General features: G+C 46.4%; 2 protein-coding genes across 2 annotated transcripts in view; one reads left to right on the top strand and one right to left on the bottom strand.

Annotated features, from left to right (window-relative positions):
- Window positions 1–16,869, bottom strand: part of LOC145360188 (uncharacterized) — a 29,435-nt gene extending 12,566 nt beyond the window's left edge. The window contains exons 1-2 of the mRNA XM_080215219.1: window positions 16,820–16,869; window positions 6,364–6,419 (exon numbers count right to left, since the gene is read on the bottom strand). Of these exons, the coding sequence (XP_080071345.1) occupies window positions 6,364–6,378 (15 nt within the window). The 5' untranslated portion in view covers window positions 6,379–6,419; window positions 16,820–16,869. The remainder of the gene's footprint in view (window positions 1–6,363; window positions 6,420–16,819) is intronic.
- The window catches only part of LOC145360047 (tumor necrosis factor receptor superfamily member 5-like), a 179,267-nt gene that overhangs the window by 14,202 nt on the left and 145,513 nt on the right, over window positions 1–19,552 (top strand). The window lies entirely within an intron of this gene.

The following is a 19,552-nucleotide window of genomic DNA, read 5'->3' on the forward strand; positions in this document are numbered from 1 at the left end:
GAATTTGTTTCCCCATTAATTTGTTTCTACTCCAGGGATTTAGTTTGTTTTAAGAACATAACAACATAAGAAATAGGAGCAGGAGTAGGCCATCTAGCCCTTCGAGCCTGCCCCACCATTCAATAAGATCATGGCTGATCTGTCGTGGCTCAGTTCCACATTCCCGCCCTCTCCCCATAACACTTAATCCCCTCGCTTATCAAAAACCCATCAACCCACGTCTTAAAAATATTTAGCGAGGCAGCCTCCACCACTTCAACGGACAGAGAATTCCAGAGATTCACCATCCTTTGAGTGAAGAAGTTCCTCCTCAACTCCGTTCTAAACCGCCTCCCTTTATCTTGAGGCTGTGCCCCCTAGTCCTACTATCCTTTCTGAGCAGGAAGAGCCTCTCCACCTCTATCCTATCCATCCCATTCATCATCTTATACGTCTCAATGAGATCTCCCCTCATTCTTCTAAACTCTAACGAGTACAAGCCTAGTTTATTCAGCCTCTCCTCATAGCTCAACCCCCTCAACTCCGGCATCAGCCTAGTAAACCTCCTCTGCACTCCCTCCAAGGCCAAAATATCCTTGCGTAAGTACGGCGCCCAAAACTGCACACAGTACTCCAGCTGCAGCCTCACCAATGCCCTATACAGCCGCAGCAAGACCTCCCTACTTTTATATTCAATCCCCCTCGCTATGAAGGCCAGCATCCCATTCGCCTTCCTGACCACCTGCTGCACCTGCAGGCTGGGTTTTTGCGACTCATGCACAAGGACCCCAAGGTCCCTCTGCACCGTCACCTGCTGTAGTTTTTCGCCACGTAAGTAAGTCCTTCCTACCATTATTCCTACCAAAGTGGACCACCTCACACTTGCCAATATTAAATTCCATTTGCCAGTTCCTGGCCCATTCGCCCAGCCTATCTAGATCCTTCTGTAGACTCTCCACACCCTCTGCACAATTTGCCGTTCCACCAATCTTGGTGTCATCAGCAAATTTCGACACCATACACTCGGTTCCCTCCTCCAGATCATCTATATAAATGGTAAAAAGCTGAGGCCCCAGCACCGACCCCTGGGGTACTCCACTAGTCACCATCCGCCAATCCAAATAGCACCCATTGACCCCCACTCTCTGCCTCCTATCCACGCTAACACCCTACCCCCAACTCCCTGTCCCCTGACCTTCTGCAATAACCTCTTGTGAGGCACCTCGTCAAACGCCTTCTGAAAATCAAGAAAGACCACATCCACCGGCTCTCCTCTATCCACTGCCCTAGACACATCCTCATAGAACTCCAGTAAATTTGTCAGACACGACTTCCCTTTAACGAAACCGTGCTGCATCTGCTCTATCAAACAATTCCTATCAAGATTTCCTTGTACTTTGATCAATAAATTGACAGTTGATAATAATCTACGCTGATTCCTACTTCTTAAAGAAAAAAAGTTGCGATTGAAAAGCACTTCACAAAACCCTGGGTATCCGATTGTGCTGCACAAATATGCAATTTATTTGAAGTACAGTCACTCTTGTAGGAAATGTAGCAACTAAGTTCTGCATTTCAGTCTGTTCCCACAACCACAACTGAGATATTGATCACATAATCTGTTTTTATCTTCTTTGAGCACTTCCATGGATCTTTTGAACCCACCTGAGAAGGCAAACAGGGCATAGATTTGTATCATTGCATAGTCTGTACCTCTGACGGTCCTCCCCCTGTACTGTACTGAAATACAATCCTAGATTATGTGCTTGAGTCTCTCAGATGTGGCCTGAACCAACAACATGCTGACACAGGCAAGAATCCTACCACCGTGCCACAGCTGACACAGCACCGTTCAGAGATCTAAAAGTTAATGCTTGCTTTTGCGCCTGCAGGTTTGCAGATGAGCAGCCGCTGAACCTTTAATTTCTGTTTGCAAAATGTTCCTAGTCTAAGAGGGAAGTTACAGACCAAAATGCAGGAAATCTCAATGCTTGTGTTTATAGAAAAGTTTTGACTAACCCAGCCAGCAAGGCCAAAAATTACAGCCACTTCATTCTTTCAAAGTCAGGAAGCCCTTCATTTACAGAGCTGCTGCTGAAAGTAAACGTGCGTAACGTAAAGGTATTGTAGTTTAGTACAAAGTAACCACATCCTCTTTCTTTCACATTCACATGCAAACGCATTTAAAGATGTGAGACTGATATTGAAAAATACAAAATAAATATTTCCGTTATATATTTAAGAATATTTTGTTTATTATTCTATAATACTTTAGATTTGTCTTAAACATTGTTATGTTAGGGGTAGCAGAGTGGCACAGTGGTTGACACTGCTACTTCACAGCGCCAGGGACCTGGATTCAATTCCAGCCTTGGATGACTGCGTGGAGTTTGTGCAATCTCCCTGTGTCTGTGTGGGTTTCTTCCGGGTGTTCCGGTTTCCTCCCACAGTCCAAAGGTGTGCAGGTTAGGTGGATTGGCTGTTCTAAATTGCCTTCTAGTGTCCCAAGATGTGTAGGTTCGGGGAATTAGCGGGGTGAATACGTGGAACAGGGTGGGATGCTCCTTGCACTATGTCCTTTCCATCCCTGTGTACGCAATGCTTTGTCTGTGTAGTGTGCAAGAAACAATGTATGCTAATACATGTGACAATAATAAATCAAATCAAAAAGAGAGTCAGTACAGACTAGATGGGCTGAGTGACCTCATTTTGCACTGTAGGTACTCTGTGATTCCATGAATCCAACAGCAAATAGAGTATTTTTTCCATGTAGTATTAAATGTAATTGCTAAATATTTTGTGTTGCATCCACTGAAACAGAAATCATCTGTATCACTTGAGGCAGTTTAACTAAAATTAGTTCATATTCTTCACAGTAAGAACTTTGTTTCACTTTTTATCAATATTTTGGATCCCCCGGCTTATGCACTATTTTCCGTGTGGGTGGCGTAGTGATTAGCACTGCTGCCTCATAGTGCCAGGGACCCAGGTTCAATTCCAGGTCACTGTCTGCGTTGAGTTTGCACATTCTCCCCGTGCCTGCATGGGCTTCCTTTGAGTGCCTTCCACAGTCCAAAGGTGTGCGGGTTAGGTGGATTGGTCACACACACCTCGGACATTCTCTCTTCCACCTTCTTCCGTCAGGAAAACAATACAAAAGTCTGAGGTCACATATCAACCGACTCAAGAACAGCTTCTTCTCTGCTGCTATCAGACTTTTGAATGGACTTACATTTTAAGTTATTTCTCTACACCCAAGCTATAACCCTAGCTATAGCTGAATAAACTAGGCTTGTACTCGTTAGAGTTTAGAAGAATGAGGGGAGATCTCATTGAGACGTATAAGATGTTGAATGGGATGGATAGGATAGAGGTGGAGAGACTCTTCCTGCTCAGAAAGGACAGTAGGACTAGGGGGCACAGCCTCAGGATAAAGGGGGGCGGTTTAGAACGGAGTTGAGGAGGAACTTCTTCACTCAAAGGGTGGTGAATCTCTGGAATTCTCTGCCTGTTGAAGTGGTGGAGGCTGCCTCGCTAAATATTTTTAAGACGCAGGTTGATGGGTTTTTGATAAGCGAGGGGATTAAAGGTTATGGGGAGAGGGCGGGAAAGTGGAACTGAGCCACGACAGATCAGCCATGATCTTATTGAATGGCGGGGCAGGCTCGAAGGGCTAGATGGCCTACTCCTGCTCCTATTTCTTATGTTCTTATAACTGTAACACTACATTCTGCCCTCTCTCGTTTCCTTCTCTATGAATGGTATACTTTGTCTCTATAGTGCGCAGGAAACAATATTTTTTACTGTATGCTAATACATGTGATAATAATAAATCAAATCAAAATGGGGGACTAGCTAGGTCAGAGGCATGGGGTTGGGGGGATGGGGCCTGGGTAGGTTTGTGGCCGGTGCAGACTTGATGGACCAAATGGCTTTCTTCTGCACTGTAGGATTCTATGATTCTGCTAAACGGCAGAGAGAGCAGCTCGCTCTCAGGCATCTGTTAATATCACCTGTTACCAATAAACACCTTCTTGGGTGTAAAACTGTGAATACAATCGGTTATGAAGATATCATATTGGTCTTGAAATGTTAACTGTGTTTCTCTCTCCACAGGTGCTGCTAGATCTTTTGAATTTAGTCTCGCATTTTCTGTTTTTATTTTAAATTCCCTGCATCAGTGGTATTTTGTTTTTATTGTAGACAATCACATGTTAGTGATATGATTACTAGAAAGGTACAGCCGCTGGTCACCGATATAATACTGCCTACTTGGGATCTGCTGTTCTGTCAAGAAATTAATAATTCATAGAGAAACCTTAAATTCTGGCACTACAAGTTAATTATTAAAACATCTGTGATTAAAAGTCACAGACAGCATTCTCCTGAGTGTCATAACAGTGTGAAAACCAGAGTAATCCATGTCGGTCTGTACAGTGCCGACCTGATCGCAATCCTCCAACACTTAGTTATATTTTGGGAGAGTGTGGAGCGTCTCCAGGGGAAGAATCCGAGCTCTCCGGTGAGCCTGTCTGCAGGGTGAATGGCTGCGTTTTGAAAGGGTGTCCCAATCTCTCAGTGCATTGGAAGACCTCCTCCCATGGTTAATGACCCCCCCCCCCTTCATTGGTGGCATGTTTCCCCAACCCCTCCCCAACACAGACCGCCAGCGTTGGGGCACTGGGGCCTGCTGACGGGTCCTCCTTCATAACTCCCGACATGTCCCCAGCTTCATGCCGCCTTTCATGCTCAGTCCCTTCATGACCCCCCCCCTTTCATATTCCTCCTGCAAAACCTCCCCATCAGCACCCCTCCTTCATACGTCCACAGGCTCCAACCCCAAAGGCTCTATCCCCTTGGCATTACCCCTGGCACTGACAGTGCCACCTAGCAGTGCCAGTGTGCCAGGTGGGCACTGTCAGAAGTCCCCAACCACCCGGGGGGCATCAATGGCCTGTAAGCCCCCTGGCTTGCCCATCATGCCTGGTCTCTGTTAATGGAGACTAGTAGTGATTCTTAGCAGGTTCTCACCGCATCTGAGGGTTGGAAAATCCGGGAGCTGGGAGAATCGATCATCAAATGGGCTAATCACGTTTAAACATGCTGAATGACCTCATGCCATTTCTGGGCAAAATCTGGTTTGTGCCATTAAAAAGGGACCAAGATGATTGCAAACCACTTGGCACTGGGCACAACTCATTTTTAGGGCCACACTTAATTCTCCAGGACTGGCATGATCTGTGCCAGGTGTGGCGAGACTGGATAATCACTTCCGAGTCTGAAAGACATTGAACGACGCAACAGATAAAGATTCTGCCTCAGCGGCCAGGGTGGGGTCGAGCCTCTTTCATTTGTTCCAGGACTATCACCAGCTCCACAGCCTCAACATCCTGGGCACACCTTGGAACTTTCTATGCAGTGGATTTTTAAAAACTCGTTTAACTCTTGCACATCAAGAAATATGTGTAAAAATTGTAGCTCAGTGTATTTCCCCTCTAAATGTTCCCATCAGTTTCCCCATTTACTGAAGATGGTGATCCATGTTGGAGTACAGTCTCCAGATGTTTATCACGCTTTGATAACTTGCTCTCAAGGTAATTCCTCATTTGTAGGCTCGGAGTGTGATTCAGAGCCGGATATGTGGCAGCTACATCAGAATATCAAATCTTGTCCTACTCAGGTCCACACACCTGAATTTCTCTATCTGAACTCCAGCTCAGATCAACCAACTTAACGCAGGTCAGGGTTTGAATTGAGGATGTTACTGAGAGATGCACTGTGAGATTGGGAGACCCTTTCAAAACAGAACCTAATTGCTCTGCAGCTGGGCTCACTGGCATGTTTAGGGTGGTGTGGTGGCGCAGGGGTTAGCGCTGCCTCACAGCGCCAAGGACCCAGGTTCGATTCCCGACTTGGGTCACTCTCTGTGTGGAGTCTGCACATTCTTCCCATGTCTGTGTGGGTTTCCTCCAGGTGCTGCAGTTTTCTCCCACAGTCCAAAGATGTGCGGGTTAGGTGGATTGGCCATACTAAATTGCTCCTTAGTGTCAGGGGGGACTAGCATGAGGTTATGGGGATAGGGCCTGGGTGGGATTGTGGTCGGTGCAGACTCAATGGGCCGAATGGTCTCCTTCTGCACTGTAGGATTCTATGTTACCTGAGTTCCAGATTATTGAAGGCATATTTACAATTAAGCCTTAAGAGGTTTGTCTTGCAAGAAATTGAGTGAAGGATCATTTAAAAGTTTAAATACAAGTTGACAATGCCTAAAGAAAGTAATTGTTTTTAATAATGGAACCCAGGTTGGTCCAAAGAATAATTCTGCTGTAATTACAGGCAGGAAAATGAAGAAAATATCAATGTTTACTGCACCAAATAACTCACCTCAGAATGTCCCATCCTTCATGCACGTGTTAGGAATCTGGCAGTTAGCTCAAACTCTGTGAAACAAAAATATAATGAGAAATGTATTGCACTGCAGCACTGGGTACTGGCTATAGGTTGTTCTTAAAAAAAAACCATCTAATATTTCAGTGTGATTGAGAATCTGTTAAAAAGTACCATCTTCCTGACTTTCACTCCAATAGTCTTGTCTCAGGTTGTGCTGACCAGTAGTTTTGTTTTGTTTGAGAATTAACATTCTTTTTTCTCCTAAAGTTAAAATTAGGACATTAATCGAGTTGTTTTGTTGCTGTTAGCCTTTAAACACATCACAAATTTGAGAAATCCTTTTGAAATGACAGACACACAGACCTGTATTTTACTAAATCTTAACAATACAAACTGACTGCTTTAAATTATATGTTCCCAGGGCAGAACTCTAATATCTTCTCTAAATTTATCCTCCTTCTTATACTGCAGGCTTTGACCTTGCACATACGCCCAGCCTGAGGTCAGTGTGAAGAGAAAAGGCAGTTACTGCTGACATTGCAAAAAGCAACCCACAAAGATTTTGCAGGTTCCAGTACCTCGATTTCCTGTTTTTCTGAATGATTTTGAATCTGGAGCTATTCAGATCTGTAACATGCAGCAGTGAAATTATAAAAGATCAGCCAATCAGATTGAAGAATTCTCACCAACAGCAAGTTTCAAGGCTATGATTTTCCAGGCCCGCTGCACTGATTGAGTGGCACCGTGGGCTGGGGAATGTCCGTGGGGAAGGTGGGGGGTGGTGGTGGGTGGCCACAGGAGGCTCGACCAGCGTTCAGCCAGTCGCGGCTTTCCCAAGCTCTTTTTTGCAACGTAATCAGCCTTGCACCGGAGATCAGCACGAGGCTGATTACAAGATAGAAATTCCAATTTCCACCTCATTAGCGAGCCCGGGACGGTATTGCTAACGGGTACTCGTTGTACACTCTGCATTGGGGATTGGCTGGGTGGGAGGGAGGAGGGCGATCTGGGCTGGCCATGAGGGAAGCGGTGTGGGGGGAGGGAGGGGGGGGGGGGGGGGGGGTGGCGGGGAGGCGTGGAGCAGGTGCTCGGTGCTCGCCTGGGAAAAGAAGCTTGGAAGTGGCCATGGAGGTGAGGTTGGGTTCACCATGGGGGATGTGGTGGTTGAGGCCGACCATGGGGGAGGGGATCAGGGCTGGACCGGGGGCCGGGGTGGGCGTTGGGAAACCCAGTGATCGGGGGGTGGGGTTTCAAGGAGGCCGACGATCGGGGCAGGGGTATCGGGGATGAGATCAGGAGGCCGGCGTAGAAAGGTGTGTGTGTGTGTGTGTGGGGGGGGGGGGGGGGGGGGGGCGGGTAGTGGTTGTGGGTGGGGGCAGTGCGTATCTGCTGATCTCTCCACTGACAGATTGGCCCATGTGCAGTGGCCGTTCAGTGTGTGATACTGGCCTCTGTGGCAGGATGAGGCTCCTTCCCTTTACTGGTGAGAGTCCCCGGGTGGACTCTGTGAAGCACGGAGTGCCGGAAATCCATCCCACTATTTACACCCAAAAAAACCGGCCGGAAAATCTCCCGTTTTCCCACCTGTTGGGCATCTACGTTTTTGGGGAGAAAAATCGCTCCCCATTTCTCTACCTAAAGCAGGTCTGACCCACAGCTTCCACCATGGAAGGGGCAAGGATACAGGTCCCAAATCCACCACGGGACAATGGTAGAAAGGATTATTACTTACGTGGAGAAAAACTGCTGCAGGTGACGGTGCAGAGGGACCTCGGGGTCCTTGTGCATGAGTCGCAAAAACCCAGCTTGCAGGTGCAGCAGGTAGTCAGGAAGGCGAATGGGATGCTGGCCTTCATAGCGAGGGGGATTGAATATAAAAGTAGGGAGGTCTTGCTGCAGCTGTATAGGGCATTGGTGACGCCGCAGCTGGAGTACTGTGTGCAGTTTTGGGCACCGTACTTACGCAAGGATATTTTGGCCTTGGAGGGAGTGCAGAGGAGGTTTACTAGGCTGATTCCGGAGTTGAGGGGGTTGAGCTATGAGGAGAGGCTGAATAAACTAGGCTTGTAGTCGTTAGAGTTTAGAAGAATGAGGGGAGATCTCATTGAGACGTATAAGATGATGAATGGGATGGATAGGATAGAGGTGGAGAGACTCTTCCCGCTCAGAAAGGACAGTAAGACTAGGGGGCACAGCCTCAAGATAAAGGGGGGGGCGTTTAGAACAGAGTTGAGGAGGAACTTCTTCACTCAAAGGGTGGTGAATCTCTGGAATTCTCTGCCTGTTGAAGTGGTGGAGGCTGCCTCGCTAAATATTTTTAAGATGCGGGTTGATGGGTTTTTGATAAGAGAGGGGATTAAGGGTTATGGGGAGAGGGCGGGAAAGTGGAACTGAGCCACGACAGATCAGCCATGATCTTATTGAATGGCGGGGCAGGCTCGAAGGGCTAGATGGCCTACTCCTGCTCCTATTTCTTATGCTCTTATGTTCTTACCCCATGCAGCCAAGACTAATCTGATCCACACTAACAATCCAGCCAATCAGCCCTCAAATTGTCTGAGTTTCTGTGGCAGCTTCTAGTCTGGAGATATGAATAACAATTAGAGTCACAGAGGTTTACAGCATGGAAACAGGCCCTTCCACCCAACTTATCCATGCCACCTTTTTTCTTAAACCCTTAAACTAATCCCAATTGCCCACATTTGGCCCATATCCCTCTATACCCATCATATCCATGTAACTATCTAAACGCTTTTTAAAAGATAAAATTGTACCCGCCTCTGCCACTACCTCTGGCAGCTTCTTCCAGACACTCACCACCCTCTGCGTGAAAAAATTGCCCCTCTGGACACTTTTGTATCTCTCCCCTCTCACCTTAAACCTTTAGTTTTAGACTCCCCTACCTTTGGGAAAAGATATTGACTATCTTCCTTGCCTGTGCCCTTTATTATTTTATAGACCTCTACAAGGTCACCCCTCAGCCTCCTACGCTTCAGAGAAAAAATTCCCAGTCTATCCAGCCTCTCCTTATAATTCAATCCATCAAGTCCCAGTAGCATCCTAGTAATTCTTTTCTGCACTCTTTCTAGTTTAATAATATCCTTTCTATAATAGGGTGACCAGAATTGCACACAGCATTCCAAGTGTGGTCTTACCAATGTCTTGTACAACTTCAACAAGATGCCCCAACTCCTGTATTCAATGTTCTGACTGATGAAACCAAGTATGCTGAATGCCTTCTTCACCACTCTGTCCACCTGTGACTCCAATGAGCTATGAACATGTACCCCGAGATTTCTTTGTTTTGTAACTCTCCCCAACACCCTACCATTAACTGAGTAAGTCCTGCTCTGTTCAATCTACCAAAATGTATTACCTTGCATTTGTCTAAATTAAACTCCATCTGCCGTTCGTCAGCCCACTGGCCCAACTGATCAAGATCTGGCTGCAATTGGAGATAACCTTCCTCACCGTCCACCCTGTCCACCAATTGTAGAGACATCTATTTATTTCCATCATATTACTGGCCAAGAATCTCTAGCGCTCTTACCACCTGGATTTACACGTTGATACTCAACACTTCACACAACTAAAATTAATTTTTTACAATGAGAGAGCTTGTTGAATTGTAAATGGGACAGGGCCCCTCATTAAAAAGTCACCAGCTCCTGATTGAACAAGGGTTAGCTTTCTGGATTTTACAGCAACAATAGTGTGTAAAATGTTCAAGTTCAGATTGAATCCATGAGTCAGTGTTGATTCTGCAAAGACAGCACAGTTTGTGGGGAAGTGGGGTATCATCCAGCAGCAATTTTCCAGTTTCCGTGTTTAACTCCATGGGGGTGACTTCCAGCCACATTCACTGTCAGTCAGAATGGCAGCGTGGGCGCAAAATACGGTGAGAATTGGGAAACCGTGAGATCGTGTTTTCTGATTTCCAGGTCCCTCACTGGTGACATAATGAGAATCCCGCCAGACAGGGTTGGGAACCTCATTTAAATATATTAGTATCTTATTAGCGAGCTCCCCCTGCCGGAACTCCCCTTCCTCCTCCTCACCTCCAAAGGAGATATCGGAATTCAGCACTCACGTTGCTATCACCCTCCAGGGTGCCATTTGCAGAGGTGGTACCAGAGAGAACGTGAAGGTCCCAGATAAATGTGACTCAGGGCTGGGGCAGTGGGTTCAGTCTCGGTGGTGGGGGGGTCGGGTCACTCACTAGCTTTCATAGCCGTGAGCCCCTCAGTTTAAAGGGGTCAGGTGCCTGGTTTGTCCTCCTTGCTGTGTTTGTGGTGAGGGATGGCCCTTCCAGAGTGGCAGCTGGAATGTGGGAGGGAGCAGGTGAATCCACAGGGTCAGGACGGCAGACAACCAATGGGTCTCTGAGGTGGGGTCTCGTGAGATGCCAGACTGCATGGGCAGAGTGGGGGACTCTGACTGAAGAGCCTCGCATGGGGGAGGAGGGAGGGAGGATGAGTGCGGTCAAAATAAACCCCCACACTCAGCCTGCTCTTTGAAACCAGAGGACATGAGACGTCTGGGAGTTCAAGGCCACTGGTAATGGAGGCTCAGGGATCAGTGTCTGGGCAGCCGGCTGTTGGAAGATTGATTAATCTGCAGCCCGAGAGAGCTGGGGAAATGAGGATGAGGTTGACAGCAGATTTCAGTCTTCACAAACCTCAGTTGTGTCTCGCCTGTCATGAGGGGGAAGCCAGTTGCCTCTACAGCTCCCTGATCCTTTCTTGATGAGTCATTCGTGCCAGTTTAGTCAGCATTGCAATGCATGAGTGTCCTACGGCCAATTGTTGATCCTTCAGAAGCCAAGCCTCTTTGATCTTATGTCTAAGTTTCAATTGTGATTTGATTTTGTTTAGAGCTGTTTCCCCTTTAAGGGGAACTTCCCCTTTTATTTTGTTCCCGGGCTTATGTAATTTGAGTGTTGGAAGCCTAACCCCAAACATTGAGTTCCAAGGCTAATACTCACATCTCCAATATAGAGAGGTGACAAAATTGTGACCCTTAATGCAAGGCATAATAGTGAATTGCCCATCAGTCACCCCCTTCAGAGATGACAGATGGCAGCATCTTATTTCCCTCTGAGGTCAAAATGTAGATCCATTGCGGTGGCATGGTGGCACAGTGGTTAGCATTGCTGCTCACAGCACCAAGGACCTGAGTTCGATTCCGGCCTCGGGTCACTGTCTGTGCGGAGTCTGCACGTTCTCCCCGTGTCTGTGTGGGTTTCCTCTGGGCACTCCGTTTTCCTCTCACATTCCAAAGATGTGCAGGTTAGGTTGATTGGCCATGCTAAATTGATCCTAGTGTCAGAGGGATTAGCGGGGTAAATATTACAGGAATAGGGTCTGGATGCGATTGTGATCGATGCAGACTTGGTGGGCCGAATGGCCTCCTTCTGTAGGCCTCCCTACTGAATCACTATAGGGATTCCATGATCATTGAATGCACTCAACTGCCCTCACTCCTCATCCCCAGGGGAGTCATGTGACTTTCGAGGATCAAGGCACTGTGTTCAGGTGGAGTTGAGACGGCAGCTGTGATGAAGAGGCTATTGTGTGACGGGGAGGGAGTGACGCTCATTGGAAATGCGCTCACACTAGGGGATGTGGCGATCCCAGATCCTGAGTGACTCTGGGCAATGTTAGGACTCCTCAGCACTCGCTTTGACGTTCTCTTCCTCTCAGTGTTTGACTGGGGAGAATCACGGAGCCAGTCTAGTTGGTAATTCTTTTGATTGCGATCGAGCAGATAGCGACGTGCTGTGTGTGTGGCCAGGACCAGCGCCCTGGAGAACAGGGAGAGGCAGGGCCTGTCGATCTTCCTGGAGCTGGCCCACAGGTGCTGGAACCTCAGAGGAGACCACGGGTATTCAGCCGGAGAACTTCCTACCTCCAGATGTCAGAGGTTCTGTGCCGGAGAAGACGGAGTTCGTCCCGGATGATGGTGGACCACCCTTGCCAGGTGATATAAGAGCTGGCACCATATGAACAGGTGGTCATCCATTGCCTGTGGCCCAGAAATTCACTGCCACTCTGAATTGCTATGCCAGGAGTTAGTTTGCTTCACTGCGTCAGGGACCTAGGTTCAATTCCAGCTTGGGTCACTTTCTGTGTGCAGTTTGCATGTTCTCCCTGGGTCTGCGTGGGTTTCCTCCAGGTGCTCCAGTTTCCTTTCACAGTCCAAAAATGTGCCAGTTAGGTGGATTGGCTATGCTAAATTGCCCCTTAGTGATGTCTCAGTTGTGTAGGTTTGGGGGATTTGGGGTTACAGGGATCAAGTGGGTGGGAGAGGTAAAGGCATGTGTAAGATGTTGAAAAGGTGAAGTCGCTATAGACCAAATGGTTTCCTTCTATACTGTAGACATTCTGTCTCCCAGTCTGCCACACACAAGTGCGTAAGGGAGGTTAGAGATGCGCTATTTGCACATACATCAACTTGGACAGGGACCAGGTGAGGCAGGACACCAGAACTGTGGAATTCACCCACATAGTGGGCATACTCCAGAGCGAGGGCGTCATCGCCTGGACCCACATGGCTCTGCATTTCCCATGGTGGCATGTGGCACTATTTGTGAACCACTCCCTCAATGTCCAGATCGTCTGTGGCCACACGATGTACATTACGCAGGTGTGAGTGTCCATGGTAGTTACAGCTCAGGGCACTCACAGATCTCCCAGGCGGGATTGCTTGCTGGATGACTGGCCAATCAGGGGTACAGGATGTCCTGCCTTTGCTCAACACCATCCAGATGTTTTGTGAGGACTCCCTGTGTGAAACATGGTGCTGTCTCCCTGACAACCATCCCCTCGACTGACTTGTAACAAGTACTGGGGAGACGTTTAAAAGGAGTGCCCCACTGAGCACAGAGATTACATTTCTCTGGGGCAAGTGAATCAGAGACAAGCTTTCACAAGTGTGGCATGAATCACATGGGAAAAAACAAGTTATTAAAGAAACAGAATATACAGCCAGTTTTCCTGCTGCTAGCAGGATTCTCTCTATTTTTCTCACCGGCACTGACACTGAAGAGATGTGGGATAATTCCACCCTGTTTGTGAGATTTGATGTGGAGGTGCTGGTGTTGGATTGGGGTGGGCACAGTAAGAAGTCTCACAATACCAGGTTAAAGTCCAACAGGTTTATTTGATAGCACTAAGGGGCAGTGCTCCAAAAGCTTGTGTTATCAAGTAAACCAGTTGGACTTTAACCTGGTGTTGTGTGAGATTTGATACAGCGCTGATGGTGAGCAGAGGCAGATTCACCATTATCACAAACTCTCATCTGTGTTTCCTCAAAAGTAAAACTGCAATATGTGAATTTCAGAGAACTTCAAGTACAGACTCTAATTATCCCCATTGGATACTGCTTCTGAATAAAAAGGTCTCAGAGAAAGATCATCAAGAACCTAATGAAATTCTCATAAGGTGGATTAAAACACCTGAGAAAACTCCCATCTTGGTGAAAAATTTGAATTCTACTTGTTTCAGTTTTAAAAGGAATGCACCATCTCAATCCTGGTGTATGCTTGTTGATTTAATTGTTTTTATTATGTGGAATTGAGAATTGAGTGCTGTGCTTTGAAAGGTGGAGGAAACCAGCCTTAGGGAACAGATTAACATTGACGAGGTTTAAGCAGTTGAGCAGATCAACATTGCAATGTGAGATTCAAAATTCTTCACCATCATTTCAAAAAATGGTTATTTTGCTAAATTTGATTTGAACAATTTCACATTTGAGTTATAGCACATTTACAAAGTGGTCACACCCACACAATGCAATAGACCTTCAACAAAGTATTCAAGTACATGATGAAAGCATTCCAGCATTTTCCATAATGTGCATTATTTTTACAAACCCAGTACATTGATTTTGTTTTTCTAATGTAAATGATCAGATTGATTGAATTCAGTTTGACAATTTTCCCTGATGAATTTTGAAAAAGTTATTAATTCAGGAACTGAGCCACTTTATTACTCTGCAGCCTTATCAATAATTATAATGTGCATACTTTATAGGCACATTATTATTTATGGGGTGGTATGGTGGTTAGCACTGTTGCCTCAGTGACAGGGACTCAGGCTCGACCCCCTGCTTGGGTCACTGTCTGTGTGGAGTTTGTACATTCTTGTGTCTGTGTGAGTTTCCTCCAGGTGCTCTGGTTTCCCCCAACAGTCCAAAAATGTGCAGGTTAGGTGGATTGGCCCCATAGTGTCAGGGGGACCAGCTTGTGTACAGGGTTATGGGGATAGGGCCTGAGTGGGATTGTGGTCAGTGCAGACTTGATGGGCTGAATGGCCCCCTTCTGCACTGTAGGATTCTATGATCCTATACTTGAATAGATTAATGTAGGCCATTTGGTTCACGTGAGTACAACTATTTTACGTCTGGTATAAATTTAACCTGAAGTTGTTCAAATCAAATACTTTGATTTGATCTAATTTAACTACTGCCACATGTACTGAGATAAAATGAAAAGTATTGTTTTGCCTCAAAGAGACATTTGACACCACATTAGCTTCACAAAAGCTACAGCATAATTGCAACCAGTGCAAAGTGAAATACTAAAACAAAATACCCAGATCAGAACACCTTTAAATTAAATGTTTCATTTTTAAACACTCTAGTTTAGTATGGAGTTTACCCTGTCTTCAAAGTGTTATCAGTTAGTAAAGTCATTCTTGTTTTTTGTGGTAGCGTGGTCCCTTTAAGAACAAAAAGAACAAAGAACAACACAGCACGGGAAACAGGCCCTTCAGCCCAACGAGCCCGCGCCGCCGTCCCATTGTCTCAGTGACCTATTCATGATTTTAGTCTACGCCTAATGTGCGAGGATCAGGGAGGTCCAATATAGGGACAATTTGTTACCCAATCAATCAGCCTAAAAGCACATTTTTGGGTTGTGGGAGGAAACCGGAGCACCCGGAGGAAACCCACGCAACCACGGGGAGAACGCGCAAACTCCCACAGACACAGGCCCAAATCCATGTGTCCACACAGCAACAGAGATAGTCTCTGAGCTGTCATGTTGCCCTCGAGATGGTCCAGTTTAAGCATACTAACGACATGAAGCAATAGGCAACTCCCGAAGCAACATCCAAGAGCAGCCCACTACAACCTGCCACATGCATGCCCCTTGCTGGTCAACAAGGTGGACTTAAATGCCTGTGGAGACAAAATTCATTATTAAACAGGAGAAGACTGTAACATCCCTAAGGCAAAAATGGAATCCCAAGCCTACAATGTTTAGTAAGGCCTGCTATATCCCCCTATATGTAGACCGCTCATGTGGCTGTCTAAGTGACTCTTAAACAACCCTAGCGTGCCTGCTTCCACCACCTTACTCGGCAGTGCATTCCACACCCCCACTACCCTTTGCGTAAAAAACTGCCCTCTAATATTTGTCTTATACCTAGCCCCCCTCACCCTAAGCCCGTGACCCCTCGTTCTATCCATTTCTAATAGTGGAAAAAGCTTACCACCATTTACTCTATCTATCCCCTTCATAATCTTATAAACCTCTATTAGATCCCCCCTCAGCTGACGTCTCTCAAGGGAAAACAGCCCAAGTTTGTTCAATCTTTCCTCGTAAGACAGCCCTTCCATACCAGGCAGCATCCTGGTAAATCTCCTCTGCACTCTCTCCAGGATCTCTACATCCTTCCGGTAGTACGGCGAGGCAGACTACCATCCTGGAGTCCCGCTTTTGCCCACAGAACCGCCTGTCAATCCCTTTGACTTTCCCATCCCCCACCACTATCTCACACCCTGCACTCTTCCCTTCCTCCGAGGTATTCTGATCTCCCTCCCTTGCCTTCTCTACCCCAGCTGTCACCCCACCCTTGATATTCTGGGGTAATTCCACTGGGGCGGTCCTAGTGCCATGACTCCTTTTCTTTTTGCTCTTCCTAACTGTAACCCATCCATCTCTCCTCCCAGGTCCTGGTATCTGCTCAGTGTTACTGTCCCTATCCATTATTTCCTCATTTTCCCTAACTAAAAACATATCCTCCAGCCTCAGTTCCAGCTGCCTCACCCGGGCCCTTAATCTCTGCACCTCCAGACATTTCCCGCGTACGTGGGCTTTCGGGAGATGTGCTGTCTCCAGAAATGTCCACATATGACAACGAACACAGTGAACCCGTGTAACCCTAGACCCTGCCATTATGTTTGCCCCCTTTTAAGGTGTCCTATTACTTCCTGATACCGAGCCTGCGCTCGCCCAAGCCCAGTGAGCTTAAGCCCTTTTACCTCTCACTCTGCTTCCCGCCTCACTCCGCTGCCCGCTATCTACCCTGGCCTTCTTTTTATACTCCCGCGCTCCCTTCCCAGCAGCCCCCACGCCTATCTCCCGCTACGGAGCGCCAAAATAAACAAAAACCCTCCCGAACTAGAACTAATTCAAAATACAGTAATTATAATGCAGCACACTCACCAAAAGGCAGCCACCCGTCGAAATCACAGCTCCAGAGAACAGTGAGGGGGCCATGTGATCAGGCTGGACCTTATGGAGAGGCACTGCAGGAAGCCGAGCCAATCAGGTGCAAAGGCATCTGCCCTGGGTCAGGGATGAGTATAATCAGTAATCTCTAAACTGTCTGTGCTTTATATGCTCTGTCTGAAGCCAGAACTCTCCATTCACCTGACGAAGGGGGTAACCCCGAAAGCTAGTGAGTATATTATCAAATAAATAGGTTGGACTAAAACCTGGTGTTGTCAGACTTTTTACTGTGTTTACGCCAGTCCAACGCCGGCACATCCACATCAGGGATGAGGGTCAGGGATGAACCTCAGCTGCAGCCGGGGAGCAGAAGAGAGTCAACGTCTATAGCGGTTCTGAGACAATTATATCAAAGTATTGTTGGTCATAAACCCTTCAAAACCTGAAACCACAACGAGTTGCCTTTGAAGTTATTGCAGCTTTTTTGGGAATTGAGGTCAGCCGAAGATCTTATCCACTTAAGGGAAACCCAACAAAAGCTGGGGCAATGTGAGGAAGAGTGGAGATGTTCATCATGGATCACTGACCTCTTTCTACCTGGGAACAGAGGAAAATTGGAGTCTTTACCCTGGGCTAAGTACGGAATTGTTTATTTTGAGGAAGAAGTATAAATAAAAGCAAATAAAATCAGTAGATAAGTTGCAATGCATTACTTATTTTCTGAGACCAAAGTAATTAATAAGCCTCGATTTTGCAATCATCTGCAGCAGACAGGTCCTGACATGTCTTGTGAGACTTCTTATTGTAATATATAGTCAGTGGAGAAATATGACAAAACCTCTCCCTTCATTGCTGAAAAGTTGGAGATCTTGTTGCACCCCCAGGGCGATTGTTTCAAGTACGGTCGCACAGTGGTTAGTGCTGCTTCCTCACAGTGCCAGAGACCCAGTTTGATTCCCGGCTTGGGTCACTATCCATGCGGAGGTTGCATGTTCTCTCCGTGGATTTCCTCCGGGTGCTCCAGTTTCCTCCCACAGTCCAAAGATGTGGTTAGGTTGATCAGCCATGCTCAATTACCCCTTTGTGTCCGGGGGTGTGTAGATTAGAGGGATTAGCGGGTAAATGTGTGAGGTTATGGGAATTGGACCTGGGTGGGATTGTTATTGGTGCTGACTCAATGGGCCAAATGACCTCCTCCTGCACTGTAGGGATTCTATGATTTATATAACCAGGAGAAACTTTCCTGACCTCTGATTGTGCCAAACCTGCAGAGGATACTTTTCTCTAAGGTGGAGGCAACAGGAGGGGAAGGACAAACAGATGCTAAGGTCTCCAAGCCAAGCTGCTGTGAGGATGGTATCCCAGAGGCTGTGATTGGTAGTGGGGAGCCCTGTTTTCCTAAGAACCACAATTCCACTGTTCCTTCTCTTTTAAATGCTGTGAACAAAATGAGATGTCCACTTCTTTGTGAAGACCGTCACAGGCAGTGGCTAGTTAAATACCTGATTATATTTGCAGTCATGAGTCGAATCAGGGAAAATTTGCAGCAGTGAGGGACCATTTCATTTTGCCTGCATCTGCTGAAAAATAGCAGGCCAGCTCCATTCAACTTTCCAGCACAGCCTGCACATTCTCCCCATGTCTGTGTGGGTTTCCTCCAGGTGCGCTGGTTTCTTTCCACAGTCCAAAAGATGTGCTGGTTAGGTGAACTGGCCACGCTAAATTCTCCCTCAGTGTAACCGAACAGATGCCAGAATCTGGCAACTGGGGGATTTTCACAATAACTTCATTGCAGTGTTAATGTAAGCCTACTTGTGACTAATAAATAAAATTAAGACTTAGCTCTTGATCCACAGCCTTGTACTTCAGCTGCAGATCCAAGTACATTTTAAATGTGATAAAGATTTCTGCTTCTATTATGCTTTGAGGCAGGAAGTTCTAGGATCCTAACCTCTGGATGAAAATATTTCTCCTCAACTACCCTCTAACCCTTTCCACCAATTACTTTAAATATAAGCACCCTGTCTATTGACCTCTGCCACAAGAAATAACTCCTTCCCAGCCCTTCTTTCTGTGCCCTTAATCATTTTAAACACATTTAAAATCACCTTCAGCCTCCCCTGTTGCAAAAGAAAACAACTCCAGCTTATCAAATCTTGATTGCTAAAATTCTCCACTTGTGGCAACATCCTTATTAATTAATTATCACATTGTAATTATTACAATTAAGATGCATACTTAGGAATTGCAATAAAAAAATGAAATGTGAAAAAATGTGGTATGGTTAAAAACAATTCAAATAATGTATGATGAGAGGATTATGTAGGATATTCAGCACAGAAAGAGACCTTCAATCCATGCTGTCTTTTATGCTCCACCATTACCCTCTCTTCCCTTCTCCCTCACTTCCCCTTAAATGCAGCTGGTGGAATCAGGATATTGAATTTGATGATCAGCCATGGTCAAAATGAATGGTGGAGCAGGCTCGAATGGCCTACTTCTGCTTCTAGTTTCTATGCATCCATATTATTCACATCAACCACTTGCTGTAACGAGTTCCTCATTCTCACCACTCTTTGGGTAAAGAAGTTTCTTCTGATGGAGTAAGCGAAAGGTCAACAGCCGACTTGGGCAGAAAAAAACAGGATCTCTGAGATGAAAGCAAGTGGAAGGTCATAGACAAAGTGGGAATAACTTTACCAAAATAGTTATGAACAAACTCAGAAA

Source organism: Carcharhinus amblyrhynchos, chromosome 30, assembly GCF_965287045.1.
Source record: "Carcharhinus amblyrhynchos chromosome 30, sCarAmb.v2.hapA, whole genome shotgun sequence".
In the NCBI taxonomy this organism is placed as follows: Eukaryota; Metazoa; Chordata; class Chondrichthyes; order Carcharhiniformes; family Carcharhinidae; genus Carcharhinus; species Carcharhinus amblyrhynchos.